The 21833-nt window shown below is 40.3% G+C and overlaps 1 protein-coding gene across 1 annotated transcript in view; it reads right to left on the reverse strand.

Moving 5' to 3' along the window:
* Window positions 1–1326: 1326 nt before the first annotated feature.
* Window positions 1327–21833, reverse strand: part of LOC134582611 (serine/threonine-protein kinase N2-like) — a 35942-nt gene continuing 15435 nt past the window's right edge. The window contains exons 5-20 of the mRNA XM_063439277.1: window positions 21252–21379; window positions 20354–20513; window positions 19290–19475; window positions 14712–14789; window positions 14512–14621; window positions 13629–13772; window positions 12998–13073; window positions 11368–12424; window positions 11090–11221; window positions 8966–9151; window positions 7708–7770; window positions 7013–7089; window positions 4235–4377; window positions 3072–3176; window positions 2468–2548; window positions 1327–1530 (exon numbers count right to left, since the gene is read on the reverse strand). Coding sequence (XP_063295347.1) covers window positions 1327–1530; window positions 2468–2548; window positions 3072–3176; window positions 4235–4377; window positions 7013–7089; window positions 7708–7770; window positions 8966–9151; window positions 11090–11221; window positions 11368–12424; window positions 12998–13073; window positions 13629–13772; window positions 14512–14621; window positions 14712–14789; window positions 19290–19475; window positions 20354–20513; window positions 21252–21379 — 2930 coding nt within the window. The remainder of the gene's footprint in view (window positions 1531–2467; window positions 2549–3071; window positions 3177–4234; window positions 4378–7012; window positions 7090–7707; window positions 7771–8965; window positions 9152–11089; window positions 11222–11367; window positions 12425–12997; window positions 13074–13628; window positions 13773–14511; window positions 14622–14711; window positions 14790–19289; window positions 19476–20353; window positions 20514–21251; window positions 21380–21833) is intronic.

The raw sequence follows: 21833 nt of genomic DNA on the forward strand, positions 1-21833 counted from the left end.
TAATTAAAGAGCTTACGTTTAATATAAGTTTACAAAAAAAAACAAATAACAATTAAAAATGTAGGAACAACATATTGAAACAAGAACTTAAAGACAATGCCCTCTCATATTTCCAGTGCTAAATCATATAGGGAAAATCATTTATTAGTTGCTAGGGTATTAGTAGAGTGGCATGTCCACTAAAAGTCTTAAAGTAGGAGCAAATTTGTCTCTACACAGGAGGTAGTTAATATAAGTCTACCTGTATCCACAGAGAACCACAAAATGTTGCAACTAGTGTTAACCTCTTGTGCCTCAGTGGCAACACTATATCGATAGTAGTGTTATAGAGGAGAGCTCAATATTATACAGTGAATGGAAGTATGAAAAGTGTAATTCAATCTGGATTGTGCACACAGCATGCACGTTTACCCCCAAGTTACCCAGACACCCTGAAGGATATGACTCCCGACTACACTCTAATGGAACTATGACATGCTGAAAAATATATAGCCGATGTGTAGTTATAAGGTACAAAATCCTACAGGTAGTAACCCAAAATCTGGAGGAGAAAACCACAAACCAAAGGGCGCACAGAGGGTTTGGAGGGGGTTAGAGGTGCACAGAGGGCTGGGAAAGGGGAAAAAGACACACAAAGTGTGTGGGGACGCGTCTCCGAAAAGGGGTTTCAGACGCTCGACAACCATGTACCACTGCCTGCGTTAGGGAGACAAAATGGCCATTCACTAGAGCACGTGTGTTCAGTTAAACAAATCGCAGCCACCAAGGGAAAGCACTTGAGCTAATTAGTTCTTTGAAGTTAACAAGCCAGGGGATGGTCGGGGGGTAAAAAAGAGAGACTCTCGTCATTATTCAGGAAACAGGGGGTGGGGGGAGATGGATAACCGAATGGAGAGGGGAACAAGTCAATTCAAGAACGGACGGTTCACTTGCTGCCCAATAATTTCCACCCCTTGACAAGGTGCCATTTTAATGATATAATCAATGTTATTCACTTCACCAGTCAGTGGTTTAATTGTTGTGGCTGATTAGTGTATAGTGAAATTGATCCAATTTTTGATTACTGTTCGCAATGTATGAGACTCATACAAACACCCTTTCCAGGAAGGCATGTTCCCTTTTAACATTTGCTGACTTTTTTCTATTTTCTTTCTTACTTTTCCTCTATCTTTATTTCTATTAATCAATTGATCTTCATGCCATCTATTATGCACATTATCCACAATTAGATACTGAATCAATTGGAAATAATAATACTTTTATTGGAATAAATAACAATGCTAATATGATGATTCCAGCGAAGTCCATCCATGTCTATCTCCAGCTTTAAATCCTATCGGAAACCCAGTCAAAATCTTTGAATAGCTCCAGCTCTACATCAGATAGTGACTCAGACTCGCCTGGCGGTGTCAGAATGGGGGCGCATGATGTGTACATTCTATTAAAGTAGCGGACGTCGTCTGGTCCCTCGATGGATGGTACGCATGGCGGCCTGACACTCTTAAACAATAATGCGAACCAGTCTATTTGCTGTTAAAAATTCAAAAAGTTTAAGGGAAAAGGATGAGGAAGATAAGTAGTGTGTACTCTTATACAATCAGTAAACTAAGAATATAGAATAATAGATATGAAAATAGGGGTGGCTTTTCCATAGGGACAAGGAGATGCTGGGTATAATTTTCCTATGATCCCTGAATGATTAAATATAAAATACCGTATTTATCGGCGTATAACACGCACCTTATTTTCAGAAGGAAATTCCAGGAAATTTCCCCCCCTTCATCCCATAGTGTCCCCCCCCCCCCTCCCATAGTGTTCCCCCCTCATCCCATAGTGTTCCCCCCTCATCCCATAGTGTTCCCCCCCTTTCCATAGTATTCTCCCCCCCTCCCATAGTATTCTCCACCCCCTCCCATAGTGTCCCCCCCCTCATCCCATAGTGTTCCCTCCCCTTTCCATAGTATTCTTCCCCCCCTCATCCCATAGTGTCCCCCCCCCTTTCCATATTATTCTCCCCTCCCCCCTCCCATAGTATCCCCTAGTGCACTTTCCCTCTTGTCCCATATTTACTTACCTGTCTTGAAGCGTGGGCCGGCTTCACAGCGTGCACCGCGGTACTGGAACTTCAATTTCAGGTACCGGTTTCCGGCGGGACTGAAAGGAAGTGTGCACACAATGTGCACACTTCCTTTCAGTCCCGCCGGAATCCGGAACCTGAACTTGAAGTTCCAGTACCGCGGTGCGCGCTGAACACCGGCCCACGCTTCAAGACAGGTAAGTAATTATGGGATATCGGCGTATAACACGCACCCACAATTTTCCCCCTATTTTCAGGGAGAAAAAGTGCGTGTTATACGCTGATAAATACGGTACATGAACTCCAGAAATATTGTATATTTGGTTAAAAATCTCAACTAAAACCTAATATTTATTTAGCTGCTAGAATGTGTCTTTCTATTTGACATACTTTAAAAAAAGGGTGGCTCTTCAGATCCCAGGCATCATTCTCGCTGGCTCCTAGACGGACTTTGGGATCTTTATGCAAAAGCTGTAAAAGAAAATTTAGAAAAATGGAAAATTTTATTTTAACTGAAAAAAACTGAGAATTAAAGGCATTTTCTTGCAGGTTCTGTAAAATCTTCTTTTATGAGCTCAGGCTGTATACGTTAGTACAGAGCTCAATGAACAGAAGGCACCATATCGCCATGGCATCGTGTTCTGGTGCCCGGACATAGCTCTGCCCTGATCGATGGTATTAGTCATGCTTATTATTTCATTCACCACATGGAATTCTAACCGGTTTTATTCTGTAACTAGATCCATGTGTTTGTGACTGCTTGTTGTTCTCTGTTACAATCTAACACACCGAATATTCACACAGGACCAGCTGTGTTTCCAGAGCCTTACAAATCAAACTGCCCGAGCCCACATTCACACACAATGGAATCATTATAGCATGATAAGCCATAAGAGTAGTACTGCTTAGAAGCAGGAACTTTAATCCTGGAGGGTCCAAGAACGAGCTAACTCAATCTATCTAAATTAGAAAGCACTATGTGTTGGCAACTTACACTTCTTAATATTGATCGTGCTTCTGCAGTCAGGAACCTCGGATAGTGCGGCGTTGAATACACAATATTATACCTCACCTCTCTTCTGTTACCTGAGAAGGGATACTAATAGAAAAACTACAGTTAGAAAAAGTGCAGGGTTGGCATGGGATCTACGGTGGGTAATGTCTAATGTAAATGGTTTGCCAAAGCAGAACCAATAAATATAATATAAATAAACTGAGAGAGTATTATAGGGTTAAAATTAAACAAAGTGGACAGCACACTTGTGTGATATGAATCTAGAAAAAAAACATTCACCACAATAGTTAACATTCTAGTGGTGTGTGCGGATAAATAAATAAGGACATGGGCATGTCGGGGGACACAGAGAGGGGAGGAAGGTCAACAAAGCACTGGAGCCAGTGTTCGTACAAGCCCTGTCAGGGAGAGCGGGGAAGCAGGGCAAGAGCACAAGCAAGAGTGTTTGCTGAGAAAGTCACCCAACGATCGTCCAGACACCAGGTGAACCTGCAAGACAGTTGACTCCAGGGATATTTCCATCCCACATATGTTGAATTACCTGAGCCAGTTGCACATAGGCTCATTAAGTGTAATGCAACAATAACATTATTTTTTATATTTATTTTATGTTCAAACTGTATTACACTATTTGGAGTATTTCCCCTTACAGAGACATTTGGGATATCATATACATGGTATATTCCTTATTTTTTTACCCTTACACACCACTAGTGCTCACTATTGTGCTAAATGTTTATTTCATAGATTGATATCACACAAGTGCGTTGTCCACTTAGTTTAGTTTTTATGTCTGAATATATTTGTAAAATTTACTGATTGTTTTCACTGTGGAGATTAGCAGCACTTATCGTTACATCTACACAGCGCCTGTTTGTACCATACATCTGTTTTTTGTTTTTTTTTTCTATAGGGTTAAAATAAGTTTGGATAAAGTGAAGAGGGAGTTATTGGGTTCTGATATTTAGATACACAGTATAATGAGCTGTAGTAGTTATGGTGCTCAGGTTTCCCTTTAACCCCTACCAGTCTACAGTTTGAAATGCTATCACTATTATCAATGGACTGTTTGACATCACACAAGGTATTTTTGGTTTATAAACGAGGAATCCTACAAATTGGTAAAAATTAGCTATTCTTACCATTCCACACAGCATTATATAAATAACTGCACCGAGACTCCACCAGTCAATAGATGTTGTGTATGGTTTACCGCAAACCATTTCCGGTGCCATGTAATGCAGGGTGCCACAATATGTTCTGTCTTGTTCTCCATATCCCATCCCTCAGAAAAAGAGAAAAGATAAATGTGCATCGGTAAATATACTGATAGATGTTGACACTTCCTTTCAGTCCCGCCGGAAACCGGAACCTGAAATTCAAGTTCCAGTACCGCGGTGAGCCCTGTGCTGCCGGCCAACGCTACAAGACAGATCTGAGACTTTAACTTATAACAAAAGACTAAGACAACATCAGATGGTACAACATCAGATTCCCAGTAGACAGGAATAAGCCCTATGAAGTATTGGTAATTTTAAATATTTTAGAGTGCTCTCACCATTTTATATTTCACTTTGTTTTACTTGTATATGTGTTGAGTGGTGCACATAGGTGATAGCAGCACCAGATTTTCACTTTTCCCAACACTCTGTTTCTATTGTATGATACAGATAGATGTTGCTGATATACAGTATATGTTATAAGTGATATTAGAATATTGCTGCAAGGAGTTGGTGCATTGCAGCTGCAGATTCTCTCTGTAATTTTGTATAAAGTTTTACATGGTGTTTACGAATCTGTGGCTGACAAGCCAACCAATCAGAGTGCTCTAATGAGAATTCAATGTGTGGGAAAGCCTTTATAAAGGCAATTCCCACTTTAAAGCTTCATATTGCACTAGCCCTCGCAGGACAAAGAAAGATTTATTTAAGTTGTGTCAGGTTTATAATTTTGTGGGCAGGTTTTTGCAATTGGGATTTGTAAGTGTTACATTGCAGGATGATGGATACTAAAGTAGCCTTTTTGGGGCTGAAGATAAGATTTACAAGAAAAAAAGACTTCAGAAGAGAAGTATAATTTATTTTCTTTCAAAGATATTAGTTTTAATGCCTCCCTCCCAATTTTATTATAATGAAAGGGGTTGGTAGGTGTAATTCATTGTAAAAGAGGGGATTGGGGACCCAATAGTGACAATCAATTTTGGGGGAGGGTTGGACAATGGCATGTTCAACCCCCATTGTTTAAAGGGACACTATAGTCACCAGAACAACTACAGCTTATTGAATTTGTTCTGGTGAATAGAATCAATACCTTAAGGCTTTTTGCTGTAAATACTGTCTTTTCAGAGAAAATGCAGTGTTTGCATTACAGACTAATGATAACTTCACTGACCTCTCCTCCGATAGCTGTTAGAGATCATTTCTAGGTCATGGCTGCCTAAAATGCATCCAAACATTCAGTGTCTTCTCCCTCTACATGCAGACACTGAGCTTTCCTCATAGAAATGCATGGGTTCAATTCATCTCAATGAGGAGATGCTGATTGGCCAGGGCTGTGTTTGAATTGTGCTGGCTCTGCCCCAGATCTGCCTCCTTGACAGTCTCAACCAATCCTATTGTGAAGCATTGTGATTGGCTCTGGCAACAACTTCTGATGATGCCAGCAGGCAGCTTGCTAGTCTGAGACAAACATCATATGCACAGCTACAGCTTCAGGCTTGAATACAAGTAAGATTGTGCTATATTTAGGGAGGCATGAGGGGCCCAGGGGGGCTAGATGGTGGTTTTAACACTATAGGGTCAGGAATACATGTTTGTGTTCCTGATCCTTTAGCGCTCCTTTAAATATTTAGAGCCCCTACCCAGCACTAATGAATGTGGTGGGGACATTAGGTTCTCCCAGTATAAAATGAGTAGCCTTCCACCAACTGTCGACCTGCATTATTGATTTTTAGCCCCCCACCAAATGCCTACAGGTGGGGATACAAGGGACTATGTGCTCCCAATTATTTACTATGGACATTGGCTGCCCAGTCGCTAGTTTTAAACAGTCCCTATGGCAGTTAAGGGAAGGGGGAGGTTTTAAACTTCCTTATAGTCATATGGGGATCTTAATGGTCCCCACAGGGTTTTTATTTATATATTTTGACCAACTGCAACATAATTAACCCTTGCAGTTGCCAAGGCTTTAACTATTTTCATTCTGGTTTCTATAAATGCCTAGGGGAAAGAATTTTGGAAAATTTGGCTGCATTTCTGACAAAATTCAGTCAGATGGGTTTGCCCCATTAAGTACGAAGCCAATCGGACTTTAGTGAGTAACGGTTTGTGTTTCATACATACTTTTAATTCGGTTTGCAGTTGGATGTTATCTGAAGGTCAGGGGTTGTATTTACCACAAGGCAAACAAGGCATTTGCCTAGGGCGGCACTTTCAGGGGGGGGCGCTAAAAAATGCCACCCAAGCTCCCAGAAAAATGCCTTGTTTGACTCGTATTCTGGAGCTGTCCACCTTATTGTGAGTGAGTGAGTGAGTGTAGCTGTCAGTGTGTGTCTGTGAGTGATAATGGGTGTGCCTGTGAGTGTGTGTGTCAGTGTGTGTATGTAATTTTATGTGTATCTGAGAGTGTGTGCCTGTTAGCGAGTGGGTGTGTGTCAGTGTGTGTCTGTCAGTGAAAGTGTGTGTTGGTTAAACAGTGTGTGCCAATGACTGTATGTGTGTGCCAATGACTGCGTATCTGTCAGTGAGTGTATATTAGTGCATGTATCAATCGAATTGGGGGGGCAAATTTAGATATTAGGGGTGGCCGAATTTAGTCGTGCCTAGGGCAGCACAAATCCAAAATACACCACTGCTGTAGGTAAAGTAAAATTCTGCAACTTTGTGAGAAATGACTTTTGTTTAATATAAACTAATTTTTACCTTGTTTACTAAGACCAAAGTCTGTAATTATGGCAAATCCATCTATGTCAATTACAATGTTTTCCAATTTGAGATCTCTGGATTTAAAATACAGAAAAATAGTTTTTATTTTTTTCAATATCACTAGAGGCACTTGAATTACATGGTTTTTTTTTTAGCCTTTTTAAAGATTAGATTTAAAGACTTAACTATTATAAGACAAACAGTTAACATAATAACATAACTAATCAATCAAACCACAGACATCATTTTGATCACAATACATTAAAATAACACAGATAATATTTATGGGGACACTATGTATGTATACATTTGTTATACACCTACCCTTAGAAGGGTGACTTGATGCTGTCTTTACAAAATTGTGTCCAATTCAGGTACATATACACATAAAAAATACAGAAGATATAAAATCTTTTACCTGAATTGAACGTACTACACGCAATTTTGTTAAGACAGCATCAAGTCACCCTTCTAAGGGTAGGTGTATAACAAATTTATTGAATGATCCATTCCTAAGGTGAACTGCTGTTAGCGTTTTTCCCTTTCTATTTTACTATACAAATTTGTGGTGGGTGAAAGGGACAGAGTGTTGTAGCGTTTTGCAATTTACCATAATAACTACCTAAGCGCCTGCAACACACAGCTCTTTGTTCACTATGTATGTTTAACTTTATTTTTTCCTGTACACTTACCTGTGAACAATATCGTTTTGATGCAAGAAATCCAGGCCGAGCACACAACACGCCGCATAAAACCTGTAGAAAAGAGAATAAGTTAGTTTCATTTTAGGGAAGGAAATGAAGTTTTTGTACCATTGAAAATTTTGATTCCACCAATCCTGTGTCAATCTGTGCTCAGATATATTTCCTGCAATGTCTTGTATCTTCTGTATTAACAGTCAGCTTAATCTGTTTTTGATTTTGTTTTCAAATTTCTAGTCCACCTTAAAGGAACACTATAGGGTCAGGAACACAACCCTGTATTCCTGACCCTATAGTGTTAAATCCACCATCTAGCCCCATGGTCTCTCTAAATAGAGTAACATCATACTTGTATTCAAGTCTGCAGCTGCCTCTGATCTGCCTGCTTGGCTGAGACTGTCAAAGAGGCAGATCAGGGCCAGCACAAGCCAATCACAGCCCTGGTCAATCAGCATCTCTTCATAGAGATGCATTGAATCAATGCATCTCTATGAGGAAAGTTCATTGTCTCCATGCAGAGGCACTGTACACTGTACAGCACTTTCCCATGAAGCACTTCCAGCTGCCATCTTAGGAGTGGCCAGTGAAGTTATCACTAGGCTGTAATGTAAACACTGCATTTTCCATGAAAAGACCGTGTTTACTGCAAAAAGCCTGAAGGGAATGATTCTACTCACCAGAACAGATACAATAATCTGCAGTTGTTCTGGTGACTATAGTGTCCCTTTATTACATTTGGTTAGGATGTCTAGCTTGGTGTCACGAGTCCATGAATATTGGCTGGTTTTCTGATCTCTGCAGTTTGGTGCAGTACCTCATACTGCCAACACCTTTCTGTGGTGCTGTTGCAGGCTGCTGTCCTCAGACTGAAGAGATCTGACTGTCCCCAGCAGGCCTTTCCTTAGGATGATGTTCTCCCTATTTAGTGTAGCCCAGCCCTTTCTGTGTCAATTCATTGGATTTGTTCTGGAGTTGCTCCCTGTGTCCTGCTCCTGGAGATCCTGTGTCCAGAAGGTCAGAGACCCAGAGGCCTCCAGTTTCCTCATATTAAATTTCCCTTTTCTCTTGTTTTGCATTTGTGTTACCCACTTGTTTTCGTGTAGCTAACATACTTGTTATCTTTCCTCATTGCTTTGTATTTATATGGGTATTAATTTCCTACTTACAGTGATTGCTGCTGCAGTCAGCACCCTTTACCAACCAAACTGCGACAATCCGTTTCCATAATCCCAAAACTATTGTTACTTACACAGCTCTGGTTGTGGAAAATGGCTGAAAGTTGTTGTTCCTAATATCGGTCATTAAGTCCCCACCAGCGGCATACTCCATTAAAAAACAAAAATGACCCTGAGTCTGGAAACTTGCCAACATGTTAACAAGGAAAGGATGCTGTACTTCGCTCACAGTCTGTAGGATTTCCTTTTCACATATAAGCCTTGGAAATAAAAATGGAATAATTCAACTAATCACTTTTTTTTTTTTGCTGTGCAAATAACAACATTCATACTTGTAGTGCCACGACAACATTTACAAGCCTAGCAATAAGAAATTGTATAAAGCTTCAGCATGGCATGTAGAGTAAACGCACATTTTTAGAATATAGTAATAACAAGCTAGAGTCATGTCTGGGTATATATTAAGATAGAGGCTTGCTAACGAGTAGCTTTTCCAGACACGGTGACAACTGATGAAGTAACATAGGGTAAGAATGCCAAATCACATGCTAAGCCATTACCCAGAGGAGTACTACTGCATCTAAAAGCTCTACCAGAGTGTCTCATCCACGCAACATAAATTATACGAAAAAAAAAATACAAAAAAAATGTAAGACTAAAGTAAAGTCAATGATAACATTTTTTGACTGAACAGCTGAAGGCAGAATGGGAGTTGGAGTCCTTCAGGAATCCCAGCAAAGCTCATACAGGAGGTGTAATGGCTATATGCTGTAGTGAGTCCCATGTTTAGCCAATTCCCAGTCTCTGGATACGAAGAATAGCTGTAATAGAACGGTGAGGCAAGGCAACTCCATAGCCCCAGGCCTTTGTGTAGGCCTGGATCCCTGATCCACGGGCTTGAGAAATGAAAAAGTTGAAGTCCTTCCCATCTAAGGGACAGCAGAAGAGTGGTATGGTTTATCGCTGATTGCTGGTGTGGTTGATGCAAGGTGAGTAAGCCCTTATTGACCTTCAGCCCAGGAGTATCGTGGAAACGAGGAGCAGTTGCTTGCGGTTGAGTAATGCCCACAGGGTCCTGTCACCATCTCGCGTCTGCCGCCTCTGATCTCGAGATCGGGAATTCAGCCGGGACAGTTTTTCTCGGGCTGTTAGCTTAGGCCAGAAGTCGTTAAAGATAGCTTCCAATATTATCATAGAGTGCTCAACGGGGTCACTCCAGGGCTACTCTGTCATATTTACAGCATGCCCCTGATGGGAGAGTACCTCCACCATCCTGCATTCAGAGTTGCGTTCCAATACACTGCTGTACGATTCCAGACAGGTGACAGGTAGCGCAGTGGGGACCGGGATAACCCCCACCAGCCCAGGGGGGACACAGTAGGTCTTTGCAAGAGAGTTGTGCTTCACAGGTCAGAAGACTGGCCGCCTCTCCTGCCTGGTGCCTTCACTAAGCCTCATCGGCTCCGCCGGAGATAAAGGCATCGGCACCTCTAAAAACCGGACCGTACCATTCAGTGTTAGCAGCTGGTAGGGCACCGAATGTGTTGATTGTGAATGCAGATTGCCTCAAGAATAGGCTTAAAATAGGAGTATTGTGAGGAGCACTGTCAAGATGCAAATAGAAACATGGAATGTGACCAATAAGAACCATTCGGCCCATCTAGTCAGCCCAATTTTCTAAATACTTGTATTAGTCCCTGGCCTTATCGTATGGCTAGGATAGGATTATGCCTATCCCATGTATGCTTAAACTCCTTCACTGTGTTAACCTTTACCACCTCAGTTGGAAGGCTATTCCATGCATCCACTACTCTCTCAACAAAATAATACTTTCTGATTTTATTTTTAAACTTTTGTCGCTCTACTTTAAGACTAAGTCCTCTTGTTGTGGTAGTTTTTCTTATTTTAAATGGCAACCAGCTACCATGAGGCATAGGCCTTGCCCCCAATTAATCACTTTTTTAAAGGCAACTCTTGCACACAAATAAAAACTGACAAATAGTATCACCATCCAAAAAAATAATCAAAAAATTAGGATGATAAGTACCCTCCATTTACTGACCTTGGGACTCTTTTAGTTCCAGTTATGTCTTGTTTTTTTTGGGCTTTTAAAGCAAATTTGCTCTTTGTACGCTTGTACTCAACAAGCAGAACCTGAAATGCAAAATACACATATATATATATATATATATTGTTACCTAGCATTTATCTTGACACCTTTTATATTGAAAGTGGAATTCACACCATAACCCACCTTTCCAAATGCTCCTCTTCCCAGCACACAGAGACAATCAAAATCCTGAATGCTCAGCCGAGCTCCTTGCTGAATACTGCAAAGAAAAGAACACGTTTTAAATATATTTAAAATTACATACAGTCCCCTCCCCCATGAAAAAACAAAGACCCAAAACAAAATTCTCCTATAACACACAGTATACGTTAACAGCATTGATGAGAAAGATGAATATCTCAATACCCAGCTGATGATGATGGATTTTCCACATCTGCTTCTGCCAATGGAACAGCGTCACGAACTAAACCCTTTGGTGGTCCAGTGGTTTCTTCTGCAATGTTATCAATATCAATAACTGCATCTTTCTCTGTTGATGTTTGGATGTTTTTTTCCATATCAGTAGCAGCACCAGGTGGTGATGATTCCACTTTCTTATTGTCCACTGCTGACACTTGAGGCGTGTCAATTACTACAGCCTGCTCTGGAGCTGGTTGGATTATCTTTTCTGTATCTTCATCGTCAGCTGGCAGCAATGGCTTCATGCTCTCAGAGTCCTCTACTGGTAGTGATTGAGGATTAATAGCTGCATCCTCCTCTGGAGGTGGTTGGATTGTCTTTTCTGTATCTTCATCGTCAGCTGGCAGCAATGGCTTCATGCTCTCAGAGTCCTCTACTGGTAGTGATTGAGGATTAATAGCTGCATCCTCCTCTGGAGCTGGTTGAATTGTCTTTTCTGTAATTTCATCAACAGCTGGCACCGATGGCTCCACGCTGTCCGTGTCCTTTACTGGCAATGGAGTAGGGTCAGTAACTAAATCAACTTCTAGAGCTGGTTGGATTGTCATTTCTAGCAAGCTTACAATAGCTGGTGGTAATGGTTCCATGCTCACAGAGTCCTCTACTGCTACTGGCAGTGGAGCATTGTCAAAAATTCTAGCTTCCACTGGAGGTGGTTGGATAGTTTCTTCACTAATGGTGTTGATAGCTGGTAGTGTTGAATCCACATTCTCAGTGTCCACTACTGGTACATTGTCAATAGTTGTAGCTTCCACTGGAGGTGGTTGGAAGGTCTCTTCTGTAATGGTATCAGCATCAGGTGTTAATGGGCGCATGCTCTCAGTGGCTACTGGCAATATAGGATTGTCAGTAACAACATCTTCTTCTGGAGCTGGCTGGATGGTCTTTTCCGTTTCAGTATCCACAGCCGGCGCCGATGAATCCACGCTCTCAGTATCCGATTCTGGCAGCGAATGAGCATCAATAGCTGCATCCTCCAGTGGAGCTGGTTCGGTGGTCTCCTCTATAAAAGTAGCACAGAACATAACTTGAGTATTGTATATGATACACAGAGATCAATAATGGATTAATTGCTTACATCATAATCCAAAAACTCTAAAGTAAAAAGCATAAGAAAAAAAAGAAGGAACACAATCTCCAAGCCTAGAACTTTATTTGAATGTATTAATTGTGAGTTATGGTTTATAATATTACAATAACCAATAATACCAATGTCGTTAATGGGAATGGCATCCAGTGAAAATGATGATCTTCAGGTAGGTATAAGTAATTTAATCTGTGTATACTGTATATGTTATAAGATGTACATCCTGCAGTATGGTTGTTAGAATGGATGTATACGTATCAGTTTCTCTACCTGTAAGATAATGAAATGTGAAATCCCACACTGGTTACTGAGTGCATTCACACTGCTTGACAAGCTTGATGTGTTCTATCACACTGGGGGCTAGTACTGGGGTACAAGGGTTCGCCGCTTGTCAGTAACCAATCAATAATCATTTCTGCCTGATAGATGCCTTTAAAGGCCCATGGGCAGTTTGCTATTTAATACGAGGCATGTTAAACATACACTTACCTTGTTTTGAGGAGATTAATTTCTTAATTGTTTGAAGCTTTGGCCTTTTCTGGGTGAAAGGACTGGAAAACGTCACCTATTCCAAAACAAGGTGAAAGAGTTAACTGCAGGAAGTAAATGATAATATCTTATTTTGCCAAACCAACATAAAAACAGACACACAAATGGAAAAGTAAACAGCTTCAAATCTGTTCTTCTACAGCTAATCACAATAAGTGAAGCCCTTTGTTTAGACAGTCTATAACTTAATATAGTGTCCTTTATCTAAAAAAGTCAAAGATTGCTAAAGATGCTATAAGTGGTAATGTAGGTAATATGACGTATATACAAAGGTTTATTCAATAAATGGCAAATTGCATGAATTGAAAACAGAGTCCCTTTAAGCTAAAAATCCAAGTTACTACTATTGCTGACTTAAGGAATGCTTTCAAATCACCTATTGTTACCTAAGTTGTGCATTTCAGTTTACACTTCAGTACAGTTTGATTTATATTTATACACTTATTCACTAAGTGTGAAAATCCACTATCTTTTAATTGTAAAGTTGTGTAACGTAATCATTCTTTTGTTTTCTGTATTATTACATTAAAATATAACTATAAATTTATCGTGGCCAGAGATTGATTCTCACCTTGATGAAAAGGGTGCCCTGTGGTTCCAGTTGTAGACACAGTTCCTGTTTGGGGTTCAACAGGAATTCTTCCAACTTCAGAGTCTTTGTGGCACACAGTGATCTCTGATCATGCCAATATAAGGATATTTCTAGCTCCCGAGACTATGTAAAAATTAAATGAACAATAGATATTTAAACAAAAAAAGTTTTTGGCCAATCATGTTTTCGTAAGGAACCATTTCCACACATTTAAACCACATTTTACCATTTTCACATTAAAAAAAAACAAAATTATTTTTCATCAATATATTGAGGTTAGTAAATGAATAGATATAAATTTGTTTAAAGTGTTATATTCTTTGCCCTATTACTAGCCACACTACTAGTCTTCCATGTGTGTGCTTGACACAGCAGGACTTGCTAACTTTGAGAGATTAATCGCAGTTCATTCCAGGTCAGGTGTACAGAGCATTAAGCAGACCCAGACGTGGTGGGTATGTAAACATAAAATCAGTTTGCACCTATACATTTTCTATACACATGGCAAGCTTGTGTATTGGGGAAAATAAGCAATTAAACAACGTGGTTAGTTAATGCTTGACAGAATGCCTTTAACTAAAAAGTTATAAAAAGTCAAGGTGGCAAATGTTTTCTAAAATATGCAATATATCACAGATTGTTTAAAAAATCCTTTAACAATATCGAGAGAAAGATAAACTAACCCAATGTTAAACAACTCTACATTTTAACTGTCTGACACATTAAGGTCCTAAAAGGTTTAGAAATAAGAGTTCAATTAGACAACTCTTTACAGGATTTGAAGATTTATAACGTATTAATTCTACCTGGGGCCAAAAATGAATTCAAGCTAAAAAAAATAATACACGCATGCCATATGTACCTTATCTAAATCCAGTTTAAATGTCTTATTCCAGGATGGGTTAGAAACAGTTTTCCAACTTGTTGAACCCACTGGAATATGATCGATCTTCAGCTGAGTACGGACTTCACCTGTAAGGAAATTTCAGGAACTAAACTTAAAAGGCTAAGAGTATTTTAATTTAAAGAACATTTCTACGTAGCTTTGGTCAATACACAGACAATATAAAGGTTCATCTATTAGCTTTACACAAAGCTCTAGAGGTTTGCTTTCATCAAAGGAGTCTAATCTCCTGTATTCTGTAAAAAAAGCAAAAGAAAATAAAAAAACTAGACAACTTTATAGTCAGCCAGGTAATACAGTCTGAATATAAGCAAAGAGATATATGTGAAATAACACTAGAACCAATTCACTAAAAACATGTTGAAAATGATGTTCCTGCTGTCGGTCTTTTTTGTCTAACAAATAATGTAAAGAATGGAGTTTGTACGATGAGTGAGTCCAAGTTTATATGTGGGTAGAGTAGTTTGGTGTTGACCTGCTACAAATTTTGAACAGGATATAGATCGATATTGTGGTTTTGATTTTCATTTGGATAGCGATGTTTATTGTAAATACATATTGGCCACAGATTTGGAAGAATTGTTTTACAGAGGTGTCTTCAATAAATAATTTGTGTAACCAATCCAATAGAATCAGGTAAGTGAGTTTACGATAAATAAGGCCATTGTAGGGCATAAGGCCCGCCTACCAACTTAAAATGTAGTTTGTGAGCTGCTGTATAGAGTAATGTTAAAAATGTCTTATTATGGAACAATGGCCATCAAACGATCTGAACAGGTGTTGCAATGTAGAATAGTACGGCAAAGTAGCAGTAAAAAGCTTATTTTTCTTTTTAAAACTACTTTGCTATACATTGCAACACCTGTACAGATTGTTGGCTGACTAAAACGGTCTACTTGGTTTTTACTTTGGAGCAGCGCCATTTTTTTTGTAAATCTCAAGACTGAGATATCTAATGGATTTCCCTGATTCTGAATAGTCTCACTACGCTAACACGTGGAAACCTACAGCATGACAACAATGTGGGACTAGGAGGTTTCCCACTGCAGCCTCGGTTTGGCACAATGGAAGAGGTCCCATGCTGCAGTCTTGGTTTGGCACACTGGATTAAGGAGGTACCATGCTGCAGCCTTGTTTTGGCACACTGGATTAAGGAGGTACCATGCTGCAGCCTTGTTTTGGCACACTGGATTAAGGAGGTACCATGCTGCAGCCTTGTTTTGGCACACTGAATTAAGGAGGTACCATCCTGCAGCCTTGTTTTGGCACACTAGATTAAGGAGGTACCATCCTGCAGCCTTGTTTTGGCACACTGGATTAAGGAGGTACCATCCTGCAGCCTTGTTTTGGCACACTGGATTAAGGAGGTACCATCCTGCAGCCTCGGTTTGGCACACTGGATTAAGGAGGTACCATGCTGCAGCCTTGTTTTGGCACACTGGATTAAGGAGGTACCATCCTGCAGCCTTGTTTTGGCACACTGGATTAAGGAGGTACCATCCTGCAGCCTTGTTTTGGCACACTGGATTAAGGAGGTATCATCCTGCAGCCTTGTTTTGGCACACTGGATTAAGGAGGTAACACCCTGCAGCCTTGTTTTGGCACACTAGATTAAGGAGGTATCATCCTGCAGCCTTGTTTTGGCACACTGGATTAAGGAGGTAACACCCTGCAGCCTTTTTTTGGCACACTAGATTAAGGAAGTATCATCCTGCAGCCTTGTTTTGGCACACTGGATTAAGGAGGTAACACCCTGCAGCCTTGTTTTGGCACACTAGATTAAGGAGGTATCATCCTGCAGCCTTGTTTTGGCACACTGGATTAAGGAGGTAACACCCTGCAGCCTTGTTATGGCACACTAGATTAAGGAGGTATCATCCTGCAGCCTTGTTTTGGCACACTAGATTAAGGAGGTATCATCCTGCAGCCTTGTTTTGGCACACTAGATTAAGGAGGTACCATCCTGCAGCCTTGTTTTGGCACACTGGATTAAGGAGGTAACACCCTGCAGCCTTGTTATGGCACACTAGATTAAGGAGGTATCATCCTGCAGCCTTGTTTTGGCACACTGGATTAAGGAGGTCCCATCCTGCAGCCTTGTTTTGGCACACTGGATTAAGGAGGTCACATCCTGCAGCCTTGTTTTGGCACACTGGATTAAGGAGGTACCATGCTGCAGCCTTGTTTTGGCACACTAGATTAAGGAGGTACCATCCTGCAGCCTTGTTTTGGAACACTAGATTAAGGAGGTCCCATCCTGCAGCCTTGTTTTGGCACACTGGATTAAGGCGGTAACATCCTGCAGCCTTGTTTTGGCACACTGGATTAAGGAGGTACCATCCTGCAGCCTTGTTTTGGCACACTGGATTAAGGAGGTCACATCCTGCAGCCTTGTTTTGGCACACTGGATTAAGGAGGTACCATGCTGCAGTCTTGTTTTGGCACACTAGATTAAGGAGGTACCATCCTGCAGCCTTGTTTTGGCACACTAGATTAAGGAGGTACCATCCTGCAGCCTTGTTTTGGAACACTAGATTAAGGAGGTCCCATCCTGCAGCCTTGTTTTGGCACACTGGATTAAGGCGGTAACATCCTGCAGCCTTGTTTTGGCACACTGGATTAAGGAGGTATCATCCTGCAGCCTTGTTTTGGCACACTGGATTAAGGAGGTCCCATCCTGCAGCCTTGTTTTGGCACACTGGATTAAGGAGGTCACATCCTGCAGCCTTGTTTTGGCACACTGGATTAAGGAGGTACCATGCTGCAGTCTTGTTTTGGCACACTAGATTAAGGAGGTACCATCCTGCAGCCTTGTTTTGGCACACTAGATTAAGGAGGTACCATCCTGCAGCCTTGTTTTGGCACACTAGATTAAGGAGGTACCATCCTGCAGCCTTGTTTTGGAACACTAGATTAAGGAGGTCCCATCCTGCAGCCTTGTTTTGGCACACTGGATTAAGGCGGTAACATCCTGCAGCCTTGTTTTGGCACACTGGATTAAGGAGGTACCATCCTGCAGCCTTGTTTTGGCACACTGGATTAAGGAGGTATCATCCTGCAGCCTTGTTTTGGTACACTGGATTAAGGAGGTCCCATCCTGCAGCCTTGTTTTGGCACACTGGATTAAGGAGGTCCCATCCTGCAGCCTTGTTTTGGCACACTGGATTAAGGAGGTACCATCCTGCAGCCTTGTTTTGGAACACTAGATTAAGGAGGTACCATCCTGCAGCCTTGTTTTGGCACACTGGATTAAGGAGGTCCCATCCTGCAGCCTTGTTTTGGCACACTGGATTAAGGAGGTACCATGCTGCAGCCTTGTTTTGGCACACTGGATTAAGGAGGTACCATCTTGCAGCCTTGTTTTGGCACACTGGATTAAGGAGGTACCATGCTGCAGCCTTGTTTTGGCACACTGGATTAAGGAGGTACCATCTTGCAGCCTTGTTTTGGCACACTAGATTAAGGAGGTCCCATCCTGCAGCCTTGTTTTGGCACACTAGATTAAGGAAGTATCATCCTGCAGCCTTGTTTTGGCACACTAGATTAAGGAGGTACCATGCTGCAGCCTTGTTTTGGCACACTGGATTAAGGAGGTAACACCCTGCAGCCTTGTTTTGGCACACTGAATTAAGGAGGCTTTCTTGCAGTTTATACTCCACATATATTGAAGTGCTACAGTTTCCTATGAGGTTTGCTACATAGACCCTCCTGTGTTATACACCCCTGGGTATGACATTATGTCAAGGATTTTACTGGTGATCTGAGAGGTGGGCCTATCTTATTTATATATTTTTTGTCACACTATTCCATGTTTTCTACTATACAGTAACGTTTGTGTATTATTGTATTTGTTTAATACTATTAGCATTTATTATGAATGTACAGGATTACATAATAATGTACTGTTATATATCACAATGTCATTGTTAGATATATGTAATAATAATATTTAATGGCAATTAAATGGATGATAAAAAATGAACCCAAAACAGTGCATTAACAAATAATCAGGAAAGTCCAGAGCATAAAATTGAAAGTCAGGCTGTGAGCTGTGTTCAAGTCTCAGAATGGTAAAGCCGCAATCCCAAAGAAACAATGAAATCATCAATGAGTAAAGTAGTCGAGATCTCGTCTACTGATTAGATAAGACGATAATGTAAGGGGTGTTGTGAGCCAGTATTCTCCCCATGGACCAGGAGGACGTTTCAAAAGGCAACTTGTAACTTGTTTAGAGGAGGATATAAAGTTGACAGATAGGATTCCCAGCTTGAAGAATCTTTGGTAAATGTTTCCTTCACTTTTAAAGTTTAGAGTCACTTCATTCAGAATTTGTAAAATAATTTGTTGGAAAAAGGCAATTGCGGAGGGATATCTGGAAATATGTTTTGTAAAACTGATCTCCTTGACAACACTTTCAGTATTGTGATTGATTGGCAGGGTCTTTGTGAAGGACGGAGAATCCTATTAGATAATAATATTTGTATTTCGCCTCCATTCTCCCCAAACAGGAACATTACAGAGTTAAAGGATCCAAGATTCCTATACAGACCTTGTCTAACCATGTTACTGGACCTTGTCAAATGTTACTGGACTATGATTATAAATTCTGTCAGTAAATGGTGGGATATGTAGTTTAACAATTGTAGCAGGGAAAGGTTCGATACCCCAGATATTGAGCACTGTTATTGAGCGTCACTGTACACATAACGGGATTAATAAGATAAAAATCACTGTACTAGAAAAGTCAAAAGTCTCTTGGATGTTCTGATTGCTGCCACGGTTGTTTCTTCTGATCCGGTTCATTAATAAGAATCTTCCTCGACGTGGACTCCTGCCAGGGAGAACATCTGACGGGTCCTTTAGTCTGCCAGGTACATTCTCCAGAATACCGTGACAGCCCTTTACTCGCACTTTCAGAGTACCTGTCAAACAATCAGAATAAATATTGTAACAATGGCTATTACACTTTCACATTGATGTTAAAGAAAACTTTGTGTTTGGTCAAAGTAGCACACACAGAATATGAAATGATTAGGCAGCTTTTACATCTTTATCAGAATATAAATCAACCAAAACTGAACTTACAAACAGATAAAAACTCAGTAACTTCAGTTAGTCCCTGCTTGGTAGTCAGACAAGGTTTATCTCACTGGTGCCATTAGAGAGGAAACGTATACTATTTGCATTATTAGATATTTCTAAACACTCACAGGAGTAATTCAGAACCAAAATGCAACAAGTCCACGCTATACAAGTTGGAACCCCTCTATGCAAAGTGAACAAGGAGTCCACGTCTGGATTAACCTTTACACTTAGTGGGACTCTAAGATAATAAAAAAAAAAAAAAGTAAAACTGAATTCATGAGAATACCAAAAAAGTGCAAATTCTCAGTAACATGTCATTTTCACATATTCAGATGATTATAAACTGTGTCTTAGACAGTAAGTAAAGTCATTTATCTAATTTCCCATTAGTAAAATATTCCTCAAAGTGTAATGCTTAACTTGTTTACTTAGTTTATGCTATTAATTCACTCAATAAAAAGTTATGCAGAAAGCTAGCTCAGTACATTTGGAAGAATGATGCTAAGAGTTACATATTGTTATCATTTAAAATGTCACCGGTCACATTTAAACTTGCATACACGTCACATAGAATAAATCCTGCTGGAATATCAGTAGACTAACTGTGAGTTTCCTCCAGTCAGACTTCACACAGATGGAAACATGCTCGGATATTTCAATGTTAAATATTCTTGTTTCGTTTATTCCCAGATCTTTCAGAGACAAAACAACTTACCGGTTAGTGCTATGGACTTGGATTTGACTGAACCAAGGGACAGTTCCTCGGTGGTTATACTCTTCCTATGGTGGCCATCAGGAAGTTCTTTCACTCGTTCCTGCAAGGAATATTTAAGGAGGTCCAGCTTTTCATTTGACGCCTGTAGTATTGATTGTGCCTGTTAAAAAGTGAAAAAAAAAGATAAAGGATCAACAGAACGACAGACATTATCTGCTGGCAAAAATATCTGGAAGCTGCTGTCTAACATGAGCTGATGTTCAAGGTTAGACACACAAGTCCTACAAGTGTGGCTCATACTTTCACTGTATTTATAAAGGGTGTTATAATTCCACATCATGTTCAATGTATAAAACTCAGGATTAATCACTAAAGTCTGAAATCTGAACTGCAAATATTTAAACTAAAAATAGTGATCTGGAGAAATTCCATCTCGGCTTTAGTCAGAGCTTATCTAGGTTTGTTTCAGTTTGGTAATTCAGATTTTTATTTCCTACAAATCAGTTTATTGAAAAAAACCCGTATTTAACTTAAATGCTGAATGGAAAAGAAAAAACTAGTTAGCATAGATTTCCATAGATTGATATTATGCTATTGGCTTTTAATAAAACTAAATGGGAATTAAACAATTGGGAGAATTGTAAATAAAGCACCATAGAGACAGAATAAAATACAGAACAAATGGACCAATAAAGACTTCAAACAATTAAGGTCTCAGAAGAGAGAATATAAATTATTCATAAAGCAGATTCTGTTGGCGCTTTATAAGTCATAATACTATACCATGGCTACTTGGCTAATGCCAATAAACTGCAACTTCCAACCCCTTGACAGACATTGGAGGCCCATTATTCATTCTGGGGATGAAATGGTTAAGAGAATACACTTTGTAACTGACCTCAACAAGCGGCTTTCCATCCAATTTCTGGATGGCATGTTTGGCTCCTTCAGCCACGGCACGCTCGATCGCAAATCGGTGGCTCAACTCCTCAATGCGTTTCTCCAATGGACTTATTGTAGGTGTTTCTAGGACACAAATTATTAAATTTTATTATATTAATGGTAAAAAGGAAATCGACATGGTAGTTTCAGGTGTCACAGTATTAAACGGGTAATTTCTATAAGGTTTCTCTACATATTTCTATATGTCTCAGTGCACTGTTTCAAACACAAAACATTTTAACCGCTTTCCGACCACAGACAGAAATTTCCCATCAAGCTTGTCATTGCCTAAAGGAACCTTGATGGAAAAGTTCTGTCATTTATTAAAGTTAACCCTGGATCACCGCAATCGCGGGGTTAACGCTCCTCTGGTCTGTCTCGGTATTCAACGCAGACTGGGAGCCCCCGATCGCACTGTCCCTGCAGCTGTGATCGCTCTGACAGCCTCTGACTCTTCCGCGGCCAGTGTGAAGTGCATGGAGACGGATCAGTGATGATCTGCTTCTCCCTGTAAATAAAAGTTTTTAAGTTAAATCCC

Source organism: Pelobates fuscus, chromosome 13, assembly GCF_036172605.1.
Source record: "Pelobates fuscus isolate aPelFus1 chromosome 13, aPelFus1.pri, whole genome shotgun sequence".
Taxonomy (NCBI): Eukaryota; Metazoa; Chordata; class Amphibia; order Anura; family Pelobatidae; genus Pelobates; species Pelobates fuscus.